Genomic DNA, 18430 nt, shown 5'->3' with positions numbered 1-18430 from the left:
GCCATTAAAACGAAAACCATTTCCATGAAACTGGGTAATATGGTACACTGCACGCTTCATCAGATCTGTCACAACAGCAGCATTATGGCTGTTCTGCCCCCCACAATGGTCAGCTATTAATCTGTGTATTAGTATTGGGTAGAAGGAAAAGCAATACTGCCCCTTTTAGAAAAGATAGTGCCCTTTCCCACTTTTTAGACCTCAAGGCAGGTTGGGAAATGTAGCCACAGCAATATTCTAGTTCCTATTGGGTTTGCCTCCCAGAGCGGTAAAATACCTCCCTTCCTCCTTTGTTTCAGTCTAGTGCAGGGATGTCCAAAGTCTGGCCCGGTAGCCTAATCCGGCCCGCCTGTCGGTTTAATCCAGCCCCTGTGGCAGTTAATTTCCTGGGGGGAAATTGTAAAAGAAGGTCAACAACTTCAATCCTAAAAAAAGGTCTAGTGCTTGCATACCTAGAAAGAAGGGTGAACTCCTTTTGTTCTTACATAACTCCATGAACTCCAAAGAGAACTTCATCCTATTGGAATATGATTAATATTTCTATTTGTGCCTTGATTCTCTTCAATGAATCTATGAATGAGAGCTTTGTGGAGTTTTGCTGGACACTATCCAGATCGAGAGAGAAGTCTCAGGGCGGAATAATGGCGACCCAGGCTTACGTATCCCAAGTGTGAAGAGGGCAGTTGTGCTCATGTCCTGCTTGTGGGCTCCCCCTAGACATCTGGCTGGTCTGATCCAGTGGGGCTCTTCTTATCTTCCTATTTTGCTTTAGTTAGCAAGTGTGTCCAGGTGATGTGACAGTCAAACTTACGTTTTGTCAATGCTCCAGTGTTGCAGCATCTCTTTCTTGCTCTGCTTCCAACTGATACATCTGAGGAGGTGTTAGTAGTCCCAGCAATAGAATGAATTGTTCACACCCATTTTATCTATGGTCTAGATCTCCAGGAGTAGGGAGATTATTATTAGTCCTCGCAACAGATTGGGCCGTAGACGCCTGTTTTATCTAGGTTTTGGATCTCATGACGAGGATGTTACATCTCTTCTCTCACCAAAATTGTCACTGTCACCAGCTGAGGGAATTTAAAAGTTGTCACCTCCTTTGGTGACAAATGGTCTCCCTTGCTCATTGTTTCTTGCTTAGAAAAACTTTCCCACAAAACTAAATTTCAATCTCTCTAGGGCGGAAAAATTATCGTAGAAAATGTATTATCCCCTACCTTTTACTATATGATAAGTAGACATGGTTCTTTAGCAAAGGCTAAATAAATAAATAAATGTTGTTGTTTTTTCAATTAAAAAGCACCAAAAATGGATTTTTCTTTGAACTGTATAAAAGTTCATGCTTATACAGAAACTACAAAAGAAGCAAGGGCAGGGTGGACATATGCCCTTACTTTACAGTCCTTTAAAGGCTTTCCAAACCAAACCCCATTAACAATGACAACGACAACAACAACAACAACTTATTATTTATACCCCACCCATCTGGCTGGGTTTCCCCAGCCACTCTGGGCGGCTCCCAACAGAATTTTAAAACCACAATAAAACTTCAAACATTAAAAATTTCCCTAAACAGATAAAGATAACCTGAGGGAAGGGAGGGCGGGGAGCTGAAGTTGCTCATCAGCAACTAGTACCTGATAGCAGACTAAACAGGCACACATGCCACAGAGTACAGGTGTCTTCAGGAGAGTGAGATGTATTGTATTTAAATTATTTCTAAATTTGCATTAATTTGAATCAAATTTCTCCTCCAACCCTACTCTCACAACAACCTTGCACAATAGGTTATGCTGAGAGTGTCTGCCCTAAAGTCACCCAGCGATCTTTCATGGTTGAGGGCTCATCCACACTGCACTTTCTAGACATGGGTCGGGGCTTTTAAACTCTTCCAGCGGCGCTTTCACCATGGAAGCGCGCTCTTTGATGCTTCATCTGATCACTACACCAAACTGGTTTTTTTAGTCTAACTGCGTTGCCAGCTGGGGCTCACCCAGACTTCAATCAAGTTTCCTGCCTATTAGACTCTTCAGGCCTTCCTCTTTCTCCTTGTTGCATACTCCCATTTCTGCATCTAAGCAGTTTGTTGTCTTGATCTCTTATTCTTCCTGTAAGTTTCGCGATTTCTGTATACTCCATTATTTTCTGTATCAAATTTTCTTTTAGCGGGACCTCTTCATCCTTCTACTTTGGGGGCAAATAACATTCTTGCAACTGTAGTCACATGCATAAATTTCTATACAGTGGTACCTCGGTTTATGAACACAATTGGTTCCGGAAGTCTGTTCATAAACTGAAGCGTTCATAAACTGAAGTGAACTTTCCCATTGAAAGTAATGGAAAGTGGATTAATCCGTTCCAGACGGGTCCGCGGAGTACTCAACCTGAAGCGTACTTAACCCGAAGCATGAGTGTAATTGGTTCTGGAAGTCTGTTCATAAACTGAAGCGTTCATAAACTGAAGTGAACTTTCCCGTTGAAAGTAATGGAAAGTGAATTAATCCATTCTGCGGCGTTCGTAAACTGAAAATTTGTAAACCGAGGTGTTCATAAACCGAGGTTCCACTGTACTGCTTGGATAGTTCTAATCCCCTAATTCCCAAGAGAAAAGCTTCCTTTTCGTTGTTTTTGTTTCTTTACGAATGTTAACTTAAACATCTTTTTTAATTCATTATACAGTCGTACCTTGGTTCTCAAACATTTTGTACTCGTACGTTTTCATGGGTGTACCCAGCATGGGGCAGGGAGGTGCAGCTGCCCCCCCCAGAAGGCCAAACCGCGGACCCGACTAGGGAAGCAAATACCCTGCGCAGGCGCCCCGCTTGTTGACACGGGAGGGGAGGGGGAGGAAACGCTGCTGGTGCCGTGGCTCCTCGGCAGCAGCTCCTCCTCTCAGCCCACCCTGCCTACATTTGCACCAATTCCCGCCCACTAAAGCCTTCGCGCCTCCCAATGGAAAGCCCTGCCAGGCGGCAACCTCTCCTGCATAAGAGTTCTGCTGGGCTGCCAAGCGAAGGAGACGCGGCTCCCTGCATTGGTTGCAGCCGCTGCCGCGCTCTACCTCCCAGTAGGCTGCACTGCGATCGTCGGCGCCGCGAGCTGGGAATCGCCCCCTTCGCACCCCCTACCCCCCTGAGTTAGGAGTTGCTACTGAGACTCCTCCTGGGCCAGGAGAGGAAGTGCACCGACAGCAGCCAGAAGCAGCAGAAGCCCGCAAAGGAGGAGCGGGGGCGGCGCCCGAAGGCGGTGGTCGTGGCTGCTGCAAGGAAGCTGCGTGGGGGCGTTTGCGCTGGATTGCCGGCGGCAGGAGTAGCCTAGCGGCAGTGACCCTTCCTCGCTGCCCCCCACCCCCGGCAATAGGAAAGGAGCTGCCTTGGGGGGCGGCACAGCTATCCGCTCCCCCTGCGTGCATTGCCCTCTCCGGGCATTGGCTGCTGTTTCCTTCTTTGCAATGCACCCCCCCCCAGCCACTCTCCCTTGCTGCCCCTGCCGAGAGAGGGGCGTTGAGGGTGGGGTAGCCGCCGCTGTAGGGTTGCATCGGGGGGGGGGGGGGCTCGCTCGCCTGCACTGCACCACCCCACCTTTCCCATCTTTTGCTCCCTTGCGATGGGGAGGCGGCGGTGGCAGCTTCTTCTTCTTCTTTGAGGGTCTCAGCTTTGCGGGGGGGGTCCCCAGTATCCTCCCAGGCCACGGGGGGATGGCCCCCCAGGACTAGCAGACCTCTGAGCTCCTTACCCATCCCACATATATAGGGTGGGAACTGGCAAGGCTTCGGGGGGACCTAGAGGAGGGAAAGCGGGGCCCAAAGGGGTTTTTCAGGGGTGTGGCTAGCCGTAAATGGATGGGAGCGGTGTTTTCAGAGCAGGGCCGTCTTAAGCATACCTGGCGCCCTGGCACCGTGGTGTGACGGATCCCTCTGGCGCCCCCACCCTGCCCCGTTTCCCGGTGCGGCGGGCGCAGCTCACTGCGCGGCTGCCGCCTGGAGGGCTGAAGCCCTGCGCAACCCAGCTTGGCTGTAGGGCCGGCCCTGGGCCAGGGGGTGCTACCCGCCCCATGTTGCAACGCCCCTGCGCACGGTGGAGGCGGCCCCAGGCCCGCACGCCTCCGGAAAGCAGCTTGAAGCTGCTGAACCACTGAGAGGCGCGCCTGGGGCGGCCTCCGCCGCGCCTCTCAGCGGGCGCAGCAGCGCCCCTGGTGGCCTGCCGCCCTGGCGCTCCGCGCCACCGGACCCAGGCCTACAGACGGTCCTGCTTCAGAGCAGGGGGATTTCGTGTGAGAGAGTTTAGGGGGTTCATTTAGTAGCTGCAGCCGTCGCCGAGTCGTCGGGCCCGCTGGCCCTGTAGCCCCGCCCACATTCCCGCTTGTGGCCCCTCCCCTCCTGTGCCTTGGCCCCGCCCCTGAACGACCATGGCTTGCCCCCCCTAGTTTTGACCATTTTGGTTGCCCTCCTCTAGACACGTTCCAGCTTTTCAATATCCTTCTTGAACTGTGGTGCCCAGAACTGGACACAGTACTAATGGTGGGGCACTGACTGCCCCCTTGTGGGCTTCTGCTGCCCACTGCCACCACTTCAGTCTGCCTAATGGCAAAGCCAGTTCTGCCTTCAAGTCTCTTCCATCTCCATGATTCTCTATGAAAGCTTGAATAATACAGATAAACTAGGAGAGCTAAACCAGGATACAGTTAAACTAAGAGACCAGCAGTATATTTGGATTGCCATGATAATATGGACTCAGATCTTAACTTTACTGTAATAGGCGGGTTAAAATACAAAAAGAGTTTCCGGAATTTTATTTAATCACATGTAATGTGTGGGTTTATAATATTAAACAAAATGTGAACAAGGCCGCTTCTGGAATTGTCTAGTATAATTATAAGATTGTGTAATGTATCATGACTAGGAAGTGTTACTAAGTGTGTGTTGCAATTATAATATGCAGTTAAGGACTTTGAGTAGTTATAGGATTACACAATTTATTTTAGTTTCAACAAATTATGGGAAGGTGTGTGGGATTAATGTTATGCAGGTTTTTTTTTAAAGTGCTTAGATAGTGAGCTAGGAGCAATTGTATATTTAAGATGCTGTGCGTTTATAAGGCTGAAATACTTGCACAGTGTAGGTGCCTATAGGGTGTTAGTTTTTATAGGTTTCTGCAATATATTTAAGTCCCTGTCAATTTTGAGAGACTATTTATATTTGGATTAGAATTGGACAAAATAAGCCTATTATGAGAAGGGGACGTCAGAGGACAAGATGGTTGGACAGTGTTCTCGAAGCTACGAACATGAGTTTGACCAAACTGCGGGAGGCAGTGCAAGACAGGAGTGCCTGGCGTGCTATGGTCCATGGGGTCACGAAGAGTCGGACACGACTAAACGACTAAACAACAACAACAAGCCTATTATGAATTAATATGTAATGGACATGTTTGAGTGAACATGTAACAGAATAGACACACAGAATAAATGGGAAGGTTATTTACAAATTATTTCAAAACATAGTAATACTTTTTTTAAAAAAGATTTAATAGCAAACTTGAGAAAGCTAGGAACAGAACAAAAAACTATCTGGGGTTGAGTAAGCTTAGCAGTTAAAGAATAAGAGGAGAGGCCTTTGTTGCTCACAAACTGGTTAAGTTGCAGGAAGCAATGAATAGGAATTAATGAACAGTTCTCCAAATGGAAAAATAGAAAGTGAAGTTCCCCAAGGATCGGTATTGGGACCTTTTAAACTTGTTCATAAACAATCTAGAATTAGGAATGTGCAGTCAGGTGGCCTCACTGATGTGGTTTTAAAATAACCAAACCAAAACATTTGGCACCAGCCTTGCAGCATTGGTTGCCAAAAGGAGGCATCCAAGACACTATCCAACCACCTTAGGAACTCCACTCTGGATGTATATAAATTGTTCAAGGTAGTTAAAAGACAAATAGATTGTGAGGGGCTCCAAAAGGACCTCTCCAAAGTGAGTGCATGGGTGGTAAAATGGGAAATGGAATTCAGTGCAAACAAGTGTAAAAGTGATGCATGTTGGGGCAAAATTGGGACAGTCTTAATTTCACACATACACTCATAGAGTTTGAAATGGTGATGGCTGATCAGGGACAAGACCTTGGGGTCTCAGTAGATAGCTCGGTGAAGATGTTGACCCAGTGTGCTGCAGCTGTGAAAAAGGCAAATTCTCTATCCTTTTTCTCCATGACATGCAGAAGCTTATAATTACCACCGTCAGATTTTATTGGTCAGCCAAATGCAGGTTACAGCCAAACACAAACAAACAAAAAACAGACAGGTCTCAGAAACCTATCATAAAACCTACTACGGTTTCCTTTCACTTCCTTTCCACAAGGTCTACTGTGCTTCTGGACAGGGTTGCCTTGCAGCGCCCTCTGGTGTCACATGTTAATAATGCATTATTAACGTTTCAAAAAGAACATCACATGGCCATATGGTTATCAGAACCATTCATCAACTCTTTTTTTTTAGTCTTGCATTACTTTCTATGGGAAAGCGTGCTTTGGTTTTGAAATGCTTTGGTTTTGGAATGGACTTCCGGAACGAATTAAGTTTGAGAACCAAGGTACCACTGTACTGGTTTCCAGGCAAGAGATTAGTATTCACTTCTAATAGGGAATACAGTATAATGATTCCTTGATTGAGCAGTATTCAGCTTCAAGCTGGTGGGGCCCTGGGAGATGTTTCATGAGCCATGGGAGCATTTCATAAAGCTAAAGGAAAGATAGCAGAAATGCTGTCATTACCATGAGGAAGCTTGGTCTCACCGTTTGTGCTTTGGATCAGCACTTAAAAAAACATGATCTGCATTATTCTACAGGGTGGGCATATTAGTTTGAGTCTCACTAAGAAGAAGGAAGGTGTCTATAGCTTCTCTGGAATCCCACAATGATTGGATTCTGTGAATTATCCCTAGCTGAAAATGTGAAAGAAAACTATGGCTCAAAATATTTGTCCAGCTCGGGCATCTTTCCAAAACTGGGCAAAATCACAGGACCCCTCCTGGAACAAGTTAGTGACCTTTTCTGGTAGGTGAAGAATAGGGAGGGGGGATTAAAGTCAGTTTCATGAGTACTTTTTTTTATAAACAAATTAGGAATAGTTGTAGAAATGTGGAGAACTGAACTTAAATTTGGGGGAAAGGGTTTAGTTGGTTCATACAGAAGGAGGCTGCTTTCCTCAGCAGTAAGGATACTGCTTGAGTTGCTGGTCTCTCTTTCATTAAAAATAAAAAAAAATCCAGCCAAGGTGGTGGCTGCAGGGGCCCCACTATGGACGCCATCATGTTCCCCTCTGTTCCCCTCGGTGGGCTCTCGATGACCTGTTCGGAAGGTCATTGATCCATTTTTATCCCATCTTTCCTCCCAAGAGTCTCCTGTGGTGGACAAAGTCTTCTTACTCATGTTTTTATCTCAATGATAATCATGAGAAATTGATCGGGCTGTGAGATAGTAAGTGGCCCTTTTTTCAGCTCAATTTAAACTTGATCTCACTTCTCCAATGTCTGTCCTCTTTCAGAATAGATTCCAGAATACTGATTTGTGGTATTAAGGCTCTTGGGGAGACCTCTTTGGCTTAGTATGAACGAAAATAACTACTAACAGAATAAACGAAGCTGCTTATAAATTTTAGGAGAAAATCCATGGCTCCATCAGCTTCTGGAACTGTTCATCTTCAAGAGCAAACTGGTGCCCAAAAGCCACAGCACATATCATGTTGGAGACATGATGGGCATGGAGGAGTCAAGTGGTTGTCCTGCAAAATAAAGTTATACTAATGTGAGTTCAGCTGCTCCTGTTCATACTGAGAGTGGGATTTCATGGGGGCCAAGAGAAACTGCTTGGATCTCCATTAGGAACCAAGAAAAGCATATCACATTCCTTTCTAAAATGGACAGAGGTAGTACACAAATATATCTCCATATGCCAGCTAAGCACCATCACCCTTCATCACATACCCTTTGAATGTGCAAAAACCTCCACAAACTGATGGGCCTCCTCCATGCCTTTGGTGCTCCATGCCTTTCTTCCCCAGTCCTAGCTTCCGCATAGTAACTACACCAAAGCATCTCTGTTGCCTCCAGGTGTGACCATTTGATAATACAACACCTATGGAAAATCAAGGAGAAATAATTACTTACAGAAATCAATGTGAAAAGTTGCCATCTCAGAACAAACAATGTTTACTGAAGTTCATGCCTTTGCATGTAAGAGCTACTTTGTCTCTCTAAAGCAAAGAATTACAAGATGATGCAGAATTTGTCTTAGTTTATTACACGGGTATTTCTATAAAATAGGCGAGCTTTGCTTGCTTTACACAATGCCTATCAGAACCTCACTTTCTATTGCCAATTATAATTTAGAAATTTCATCACTGCTTCATGCAAAAGTTTTGGCTGTCCCATATAGGATTTACATCAGGTGGTCCCAGAATTTCCTTCACTTTAAAATATCAGCTAAACGTGAGATTTCCCAAATATTTGCGTCACAAAATAAGTCTTAAGATAGCCTGGATTCTAATTGCAATTCATATAAATCAGGCATGTCCAACAGGTAGATCCCCTGCTGAACCTGGTCGATCGCGGGATGAATCAAAGTGGGCAATGAATGTCCGTATCATCCCCACAAGTCTGGCCCGTCCACCCCAAGATAAGCTCGACAACTCTGGGCAATCCTCCCCTTCCACCCACCCCATGCATGCTCCTCCTCCCTCCAATGACAATGGGTAGATCACTGCCAGTTTTTTATACTGGGAGTAGATCACAGACTCTTGGGAGTTCAATGAGCCTGATATAAATCACACTTCCTCTCATTTGCGTGACCCGTATAATAAGAATGATGATATTACATGACTTGCAATCATGTTCCAAGGCTACTTACATATGGTGTCACACCCCTTGTTGCTTATTTGTTTTTTAATAACTGAGCATATATAAACAGAGAGTACTGCTGATTTCTCTGAGGAAAGTAAAAGCCCTTAGGGAAAGCGAGTTGAACCTGACCAGGCAACCTAAGGAGAAAGACATAGCAAGAGAAGGATGGAGATATGGGCATTTTTTATTGCTCTGCTGGTGGTTCTTCTGATTCTGCCCTACCTGAAACAGCTTTGGTCACGCAGGCATTACCCTCCAGGACCTCTCCAGCTTCCTCTCGTGGGAGCCATGTGGCTGTTTGGATTCAAGATTCATGAAAATACTCTCGTTCAGGTACTTATTGCTTAGTGATAATTCAGTCTAATGTCAGCAATTGTTTTCTCTAGTTCCCCCAACAATTGTGATATTTCAGCTTAAACAATAGCATGGGTTAAAATGGTAATTGCCATAAGCCTCCATTTTCAGAAGCTGTGTACAATACAAATAATAGTAACAATGTAAATAATATTATAAATAATATTGAAAAGCACAAAACCATATAACAGTTGAAAATAAGCATTAAGAATTACTGATCAAAATATTTATTGTATACTATTAAACTGAGGAAGGAGGAGAGAACACCTTCAAAGGAAGAATGGTTTATGAAAATCTTGGAATATGCAGAGATAGCAAAAATTGATAAAAGATACAAATTTTGAATCTTTTAAAGAAGACTGGAAACCCTTTCCAGTCTATATAAAAAGTTACTTCCCATATGCAAAGACCACGGCGGGGTTTGAAGTGTAAGAAAACAGCAGACTATATCAAGAAACATAATTTTTACAACAACAACAACAACAACAACAACAACAACAACAACAAAGGCTGACCACATAGGCCAGTGATGGGCAACCTTTTGAGCTTGGTGTGTCAAAATTCGCCAAAAAACCGAGCATAACTCGGGTGGTGTGTCACTTCGAGAAAAAAACCCATAATTTCGCGATATTTATAGTTTAAATAACAATAATGTATAATTGTAATATATAACTGTATTGAATAAACCAAAAACTAATTATTTAATGTCCCCTAACATTTTAATGTTAATGTTCCCTAACATTTTCCCGATTCCTGTCAGGACATGTCAGGAATTTTCCTGATGTATGCCAAGCCTACAGTAAGTGCTAACCTCCAGGTAATCCTCTCACCAAGATTATAAGACCAGGACTGTGAAATCAGATTGAAAGAAGTCATTTAGAAAGCACCAACGGCAGGTGTGAAACTAATGGCACTTGGAAAGGAAGTCTTGCTACCACTTATAGGGTTGTCAGACTCAATAGAGGACAGGACTTCTGTGCCTTTAATTGCCCTGCTCTCTTTTGAGTCTGGAAACCTTAAAGAGAAAACAGCAGACCCTTTGTATAATTTCCAAGCAAAGGGTCTGCTGGTTTCTCTTTAAGGTTTCCAGACTCAAAAGAGAGCAGGGCAATTAAAGGCACAGAAGTCCTGTCCTCTATTGAGTCTGGCAACCCTAACCACTTACAAGTCGACCTATGAAAATACAACAACATTTTATGTTGCCTTGTGTTTTCCCCTAATTTCACATAGCTACCCATGCTGCCATTACCCTACTTTTTATGGTTTTTTGCTTTTCAATATTAATCAGAATCCTGCCCCTTTATACTAGTTTTAATGTCATTATGTGTGTTGTTTGTGTGGCTATATGCCCTCCTTCCCCGGAATAAAGACTCGTGACACCAGGTTTAAGATTTAATTAATTGGGTGGTTAAGGCCACAACTTTATTAAATATGCATGTAGAGCGGAATTGGCTTAGGCGTTGGAACCTAACAGACTATATCCGACTCCAACCCGTGTGTTGGAGTCTGTGAGAAGTTAACCACCAGAAAGGAGCCCCGCGACGTAGATCTACTAGAGCTCCTCCTGTGGCCACCGATGGGGCGTGCCTTACGGCCCAGGCAACTCCAGGCTCAGGACCAAGCCTCGCCCCCGGAATCCTTTAACGGAATTACCTCTCCAAGATAGGGCAGCTGATGACGTACTTGCCCCTCCTCCACTGATTGTTATGCAAATTTCCAACGCCTAACCGCCTAACCTAAGTTGTGACGACATGCTACGAGGTAGGCGAAAAACCCATCATGGCTAACCCAGTATGGGAAAAATCCTACCCAGCCCCCTGGCCAGCCAGGGCAACCAACTGACGTCCATAGCAGCGTCCCCTTGCCTCTTATTAAGGGGTGGGCGGGCGGGTGAATCGTTCGCTCCGGCGAACAGCGAGGAAAGAGGGAGCTTTCCCGCCTGCGGAGGCCCTTAAACAGCTTGGCCCCGCCCCGCCCAGCCTCATTGGCTGGTCGGGGTGTGACGCAGGCGGGAGTGCACCATCGCGCAGGGGCTGAACTCTCAGCCCCTACGCGATGGTACAGTCGGGCAGCCCACAACCCCACCTCCGACGCAAGCGCGGAAGTGGCTTTGTGTGGCTATATGCCCTCCTTCCCCGGAATAAAGACTCGTGACACCAGGTTTAAGATTTAATTAATTGGGTGGTTAAGGCCACAACTTTATTAAATATGCATGTAGAGCGGAATTGGCTTAGGCGTTGGAACCTAACAGACTATATCCGACTCCAACCCGTGTGTTGGAGTCTGTGAGAAGTTAACCACCAGAAAGGAGCCCCGCGACGTAGATCTACTAGAGCTCCTCCTGTGGCCACCGATGGGGCGTGCCTTACGGCCCAGGCAACTCCAGGCTCAGGACCAAGCCTCGCCCCCGGAATCCTTTAACGGAATTACCTCTCCAAGATAGGGCAGCTGATGACGTACTTGCCCCTCCTCCACTGATTGTTATGCAAATTTCCAACGCCTAACCGCCACTCGAGCCCACCCTGGCTCGCCGCCAATCCGCTCACATGTAGTCACCTCTTACCAATTCGTGGGTATAACATAAACATTATTTAATTATTCAATATTATAACGTTATTAAGGGGGGGCTGTGGTCCTAATCTCTTATTCGCCTAGTTATGTACACTAACATGTAGCCAATCGTGGATACCCGCAATTATGTTTTCGAGCCAAATATCATTCCCCGTAGGCGATAGATGCACCCCGTCATGACGATACAGGGCTGCTTCACTCTGTTTTAGGCTTGGGTGCGAGACTACTCGGCCATTCAAGGCTAACACTCTGCGGATCACGAAAGAATTCAAGCGCCGCCTAGTTCTGTTCATCGCGATCGGGCAACGTCCATCGCGCCAAATGCGCCTCTCCAGCAGGGATGACCAAAGCAGCGTCATCCCCGGGCAGGAATCCAATAGGGTATCAAAATCACGGAATATTTGCAACTTCAAGTCCACTGCGTTACGGTAAGCAAGGTCGTTTTCCCCTAACTGCAGCACCAGCAGGTCAGGGTAGCCAAGTGAAGCTGCCCGGCTTTCAAGGGTTGGCAACAGCTCGTTCCACTTCATGCCTCTCTTTGCAATCCAAGACACTCTCACGGATGCTGGGAGGCCCAGCCCGTGCCCCAGGCCCACTTCCATCGCCCTTTCGCGGGCCCAATGAACCACGCTGTGCCCGGCTATCCACACACGCACTATCCGGCCACCTGGAAAACAAAGAGCAACACCCTGGGATCAGCTGTATGCTACGTACGAATGTACCTTTTGTATGCGTTTGATTTCCACCTTCCCAGGTCCTGAATCCTCTCGGAAGAAAGGCCCAGGTGCATGGCTGAAGTAGCTGCACCAATCCTGAAGGAGTGGGGCGAGAATTCGGTAGGGTTATATCCGCAAGAGGCGATGGCCTTGCGCAAGACCCTGGTGAACTGCTGGCGGGTAAGCCTGGACTTGTCCGGGTGAATAAGGAAGGGACCTGGGCCCGCCGGACGCAGATGAAGGAACCTCCTGGTATCTTTTACTGGACATGGACCCGCGGCCCCTGTCGCAGGGAGGCGTACCACGGCACCCTTTCCTTTCTGGTCGGTCTTCGAACGTCGGATGTGTACTAGAACCTGGGTGTCGGACAATGACACATCCCCTATTAAAATACCCCGTGTGACACCATCCGATTGGTCCTCGCAGACCACCTCCCCTACTCTCAGCGCCCCAAAGTAGGCAATCGAAAATGCAGCTGAAAATAAGCGCGCTTCGAATTTCGACCAGCAAAGGATTCTCAATTGCTTGTGTATCTGAACCAGCATGTCAAACGTGATAGGCCGCCTGTTGTCACTGGCTGGAGGCTGGAGCCGACGCCAGCCCTCCATAGCCCTGCGTAAGTGGAAGTTATCGCACGGGTCTATGAAATAAAGTGATTTTGAGAAGAATGTTATGGCTGCTGTGTGAATTTGAAGGGTCTTAGCAGCTCGCCCCAGATTCCTCAAATGCACCATGTATTGCATAACCTCTTCCTGGGAAGGCGGACCAGGAGAAGGACCCGTGGTTCCTTTCTGCCTAAACTTATTGAAATCTGACCAGGCCCGCTTATACGAGTTAAGGGTAGAGGGGGCAACCGACGCAAATACTCCCTTCAGAATTTCGCGCTCCCAAGGTTCCATAGATGTACCGGGAACGGCTCTGGCCACAGGCGTGCCTCTGGTGCCAACGAGCGGAAGCGGTCCATCTGGAAGCGAGACAAAGCATCTGCGATATTATTGTTAAGCCCAGGCACAAACTTGGCTGAGAAATGCATGTTGAATTTCAAGCTTAGTAGGACAAAATGGCGTAAGAGAGATGACACTCTCGGAGATCTTGATGATTGGCGAGCGAGGACGCTGACCACCGCTTGGTTGTCGGTTCTGAAGCAGACTCGCCGATCCCTGAATTCCGCGGACCATAGGTGCACTGCAACAACTATGGGGAAAAATTCTAAGAATGTTAAATCGCGTGTAATGTCTGTGCCCTGCCAGCTGGCCGGCCAATGCTGCGCGCACCATTTACCTTTGAAATAGACTCCGAAACCCAAAGAACCAGCCGCGTCTGACTGTACCTGAAAATCGGAATGCAGAACCAAGCTGTCCTGCCACAGGGATACCCCGTTATAATTCTCAAGAAATGTAAGCCAGGACTCCAGGTCAGCCTTAACGCCTCGAGGGAGTCGCTTCCTGTGGAAGGGTTTTGTTAAACCTGCCGTGAGTCTGGCCAATCGCAGGCAGAAGGGGCGGCCTGGTGATATTACCTTGCACGCGAAATTCAGGTGACCCAGGAGAGATTGGATCTGTCTAAGTGTAAGTTTTTTGCAGGGGATGAGCTGTCTAATAGTCTCCTTAAGGGCCTTAATTTTGTCCGCAGGCAAACGAGACGTTTGCTCTACTGTGTCTAATTCTATACCTAGATAAGTTAAACGTGAGACGGGCCCTTCAGTTTTATCTGCTGCTAACGGCACCCCCAGCTCGTAAGCAAGGGCCGAAAATGCTTGCATCAGGCCTGCACACTCCGTACTATTTGCCCTAGCCACGAAGAGAAAGTCATCCAAATAATGCGAGACTCCAGACAGGCCAGTTTTAAAGCGCAGGGCCCAATCCAGGAACGTGCTGAAAGCCTCAAATGCAGAGCATGCCACAGAACAACCCATAGGCATGGCTTTGTCGATGAAATATGCCCCATTGAACCTAAATCCCAGCCATCTGAAGTCCTGCGGGTGGACAGGCAGGAGGCGAAATGCTGATTCGATGTCACACTTTGCCAACAAGGCACCCTTACCAAATTGCCTTACAAGCTTCACTGCCTGGTCAAAGGAGGCATATTTCACCGTGCAAAGCTCCTGGGGTATGCCATCATTCACAGATCTGCCCTTCGGATGAGAGAGATTATGAATGAGCCTAAATTCGCCTGGCGCTTTCTTAGGGACTATTCCCAAAGGGGAAATGTGGAGTTCGGGTATGGGTGGCACTGCAAAAGGACCCGCCACGCGACCCGCCGTAATCTCCTTGTTGATTTTCCTAATCGCTATGTCGGGTCTTTCCCTAACAGATTTCTGATTGGGGGGGTTGCTCGAAAGGGGTGGGCTCTTTACTGGGATTCTAAAACCGGAGGAGAACCCCTCCCAGAGGTAGGTAGCCGCCTTTCTATTGGGATAGTGATCTAAAAGGAGTTTCAGGGGGCCGAGCTTTATAGGGGAGAAAGCCAGAGAGAGTGATGTATTAGAACCGATTACTGCCTGTTCCCTGGGGGGCGCCACTTGCGTGTCTGGAGCCCTGGTGAGAATTGCCTCGCCCGCCGCGAAGGGACTGCCTCCCTTTGAAACAAGACACTCCAGGGTGCTGTCCTAGACATTTCTCGCATTCATGCGTATATTTACAATTGGGCCGCTGACAGATGCCCTTATTATATTCCCAGCAGACCCTGCGGCGCGGGTCCCTCCTGGGTTCGAACCTGCCAGACTTAGGGGGATCCGTCTGCTTCCTTTCCACGTATGGGACCACGTGATTACTCCAAAAATGCTGGTTGCGCTGATCCCATCTGGTCTTTGGATTCTGAGACGCGTTCCTACGGAAGTCTTCATCGTAGCTTAAGGCCGCCGCCTCCCCAGCCATCTTATTTGCTAACCTAACGTCAGCTACATAGGCCCACAAGTGCAAGGCCCTCTTGGGATATGCAGCAGAGATGACCGCCGCCCAGATGTGGATGCCATCTAACCAGTTTTCGAACGTACGGTCGGCGCGGGGGGTCTTATATCTGCGCCTACCGTAGTTCCTCATCTTTTCGCCCTTTCCCAATGTATGCGACAAAGGCAAAAGGGTGAAAATGTCAACAAAATCCCCGTTTAAAATCTTTTCCCTCTTTTTGTTTGACAAATGCGAACCCAAGAAAATGTCGGTGTCAGTATTGGTGGAATATTTCGAATCTGGTACTAAGGCGCCATCCCTCCATTCCAAAGTCCCTTTAAAACCCTTGCGATGGGCGCTCGATCTCCGCCTATGTATCCAAAGAGGAAGGCCCGACTGGTCTTCCGCAATCCCCCAATAATCCTCCATCGGGATGTCGCCATCCGATTCGGAGGTCGTACCTGAATCGTCCGAGTCGTCCCTGCTCCTCTTGCGCTTATCGGTCTTCTTCTTGGCTTTCCCTCCTTGACGCTCTCCCTCGATCCTCGGCTCGTTCTCGGTACCTCCTCCAGGTCTGGAAGTACCCTCGTCCCCGGACGTATCGGAAACCCCGGTCCCCTGCTGCACCAGGGCTTGCCCAAGCTGGTCCGCCCGATGACCTGCCGACGACTGAGTGGAAGAACCTGCAGAATGAGACCCCTCCCCCTGCCCTTGTGAGTTGGAGGCATTCGCGCGCGCCTTCTGCCTTCGTGTCCGCGGGGCTTGGCTCACGTTGATACCCCGGTCGGAACCAGCACTGGAAAATAGAGAAGCAGAGGTACAGGGCGAATCGCTTTCTGCCAAACCGGTATCGAAGATGAAATCCTGCGACTCACCTGGCTCATCCTGCAACACGCGAGGATCCTCCTGTGTGTCGGTGGCCGCAGGCGCAAGCGTTTTTGCAATGGCCGCAAGCTGCTTGCAAACGTCCAGCTGAGTTTTCTGCAGTGTGGAGACCACACGCACCAGGGCCTCAGTCTTGTCCCGGGCTGCAGGACTCTTAGAGGGGGCCTTACCCTGCGCACGCTTAGGAGCCATTACCTAAACTTTCCTGATATTTCCTATATGTGAAAACTACTTATATGCTAAATAACTCCTAAACTTTTCTGATATTCCCTATATGTGCTTGTGTATATGCGCTTGCGTGTCCGTGCGCGTGTATGTATGCGTGTGTATGTGGGTATGTGTACGTGTGTACGTATTTATATATGTATATATGTGTATGTCCGTGAGTGTGTATGTGCGTGCCCTAATCTATATATATATGTATATATAAATATATATACCTATATATATAGTTATTTAATTTATTATTAAATTATTGTTATGAATTTATTCTTTGATGTATAATTTATTAATTATACGTTTATTTTATGTATTTATTATAATTTATTATTATACGTTTAATTTGCGTATTTATTTTATTTATTAAATTCACGTCACCTAGATAATTAATTAATTAATTAATTAATGTATCCGAGAAGTATGCCCAATCAATTATGCCCCGTCCACATAAAATAAATTCCTAAATTAATGAAATGCCGTATCATGTAATTAGCAAATAACTACTTTAATTAGCCAATCAATTAGCAAATTAATACTTATCCCCCAATCAACTGGTTAAAGTAATGCAGTGGTGGCTTAACGTGAATTTTTAGAAATGCAGATTTAATTAAATCTATTAAACTCAGCTACCCCTTGGAGAAATGCCTCTAACTAATTATATTCTGCCCAGCAAATCCTATGCAGACAGGGTAAACAGTTAATGTGTTTCCCCCGATAGCCTTAATCGAAACGGAATCCAATCAAGATTAGCCAACTAATCCAGTAATTAAATCCTACACTTGGCTTGAATTATTCCAGGTTAAAGGTGCAGAAAATGGGCTGCTGCCGATGCAGGCAACTCAAAAGCCACACTCAAAATGACTGCCACACGTGGGCCTTAAAAATCCCTCTCAAAATGGCGGCCGCCAGTATACACACGTGGCCACACTCAAAATGGCCCCCGGCCCCGTGGAGCTCCCTGTGTGCCGAAGAACCCTCCCAAAATGGCAGCTTCCTTGCCCTCAAACAAGATGGCGCCGATAGCGCCTAGCAGCCCTCACTTATCAAACGCAAATAGTACCACCAGCGGCAACCTCAAGGAACATGCACTGCACAAAGGAAAACACACAGTCTTATGAGTGATCGCTGCAAAAAACCGTGAGAAGGAAGGGGGGGGGCGAACAAAGGAAACAAGAACAAATCGAGCTGCAAAGACCGTGAGAAGGAAGGGGGGGAGGGCGGACAAAGGACAACAACAACAAGTCGAGAACAAAGAGGGGCAGGCTCGGGGAAGCAAGCAACAATGAACGGAAACCCAGCTGCGCAATGAACTGGCCTGGCAAGACAAGAAACCACGCCGCTAATGCGGCTAGCTCACCCAACCGGTCTGGTCGCCTGGGAAGGTCCCTGAGCAGAGCTGAGTAGGAGGCAGCCGCCTCTACCGAAGATCAAGGCGTTCCAGGACGAGCGGGGTGCTCAGAGGCTCGCGCTCTGCATACAGACGCTGGATGCGGCTGCTGGGCTTCACCAGGCTGCCGGAGCCACGGACCCTAGCGAGGCTGCAATGTCGGCTGGGTGGAATCCCTTGACCCGGCTTCACGATGTAACGCTGAAGGTAGCCCCGCGAAACAGCCCCTCGAGTTCCTGGCTGGGAAGCAGGTGATGAGCGCTCACAGCAGCAGCTGATGAGCGGTAGCTTCGCTCGCCGTTCCTGGCTTCCAGCGCCGATTCCCCGATTCCCCGACTCTGTCAACAGGCCACAGTGGAACAAGCAGGGGAGAACAAACCGGCAGGGATCAATGACGACGGAAGACCTAAAGGAGAAGCAAATGAATCGTTCGCTCCGGCGAACAGCGAGGAAAGAGGGAGCTTTCCCGCCTGCGGAGGCCCTTAAACAGCTTGGCCCCGCCCCGCCCAGCCTCATTGGCTG

General features: G+C 47.6%; 1 protein-coding gene across 1 annotated transcript in view; it reads left to right on the top strand.

The window, feature by feature from the left end:
* Positions 1 to 18430, top strand: part of LOC118093577 (cytochrome P450 2J5-like) — a 159105-nt gene that overhangs the window by 109157 nt on the left and 31518 nt on the right. The window contains exon 9 of the mRNA XM_060274317.1: positions 9120 to 9221. Within this exon, the coding sequence (XP_060130300.1) occupies positions 9120 to 9221 (102 nt within the window). The remainder of the gene's footprint in view (positions 1 to 9119; positions 9222 to 18430) is intronic.

The sequence above is a fragment of the Zootoca vivipara genome, chromosome 5 (assembly GCF_963506605.1).
Source record: "Zootoca vivipara chromosome 5, rZooViv1.1, whole genome shotgun sequence".
Lineage (NCBI taxonomy): Eukaryota > Metazoa > Chordata > Lepidosauria > Squamata > Lacertidae > Zootoca > Zootoca vivipara.
This window is presented reverse-complemented; position numbering and strand designations above follow the sequence as displayed.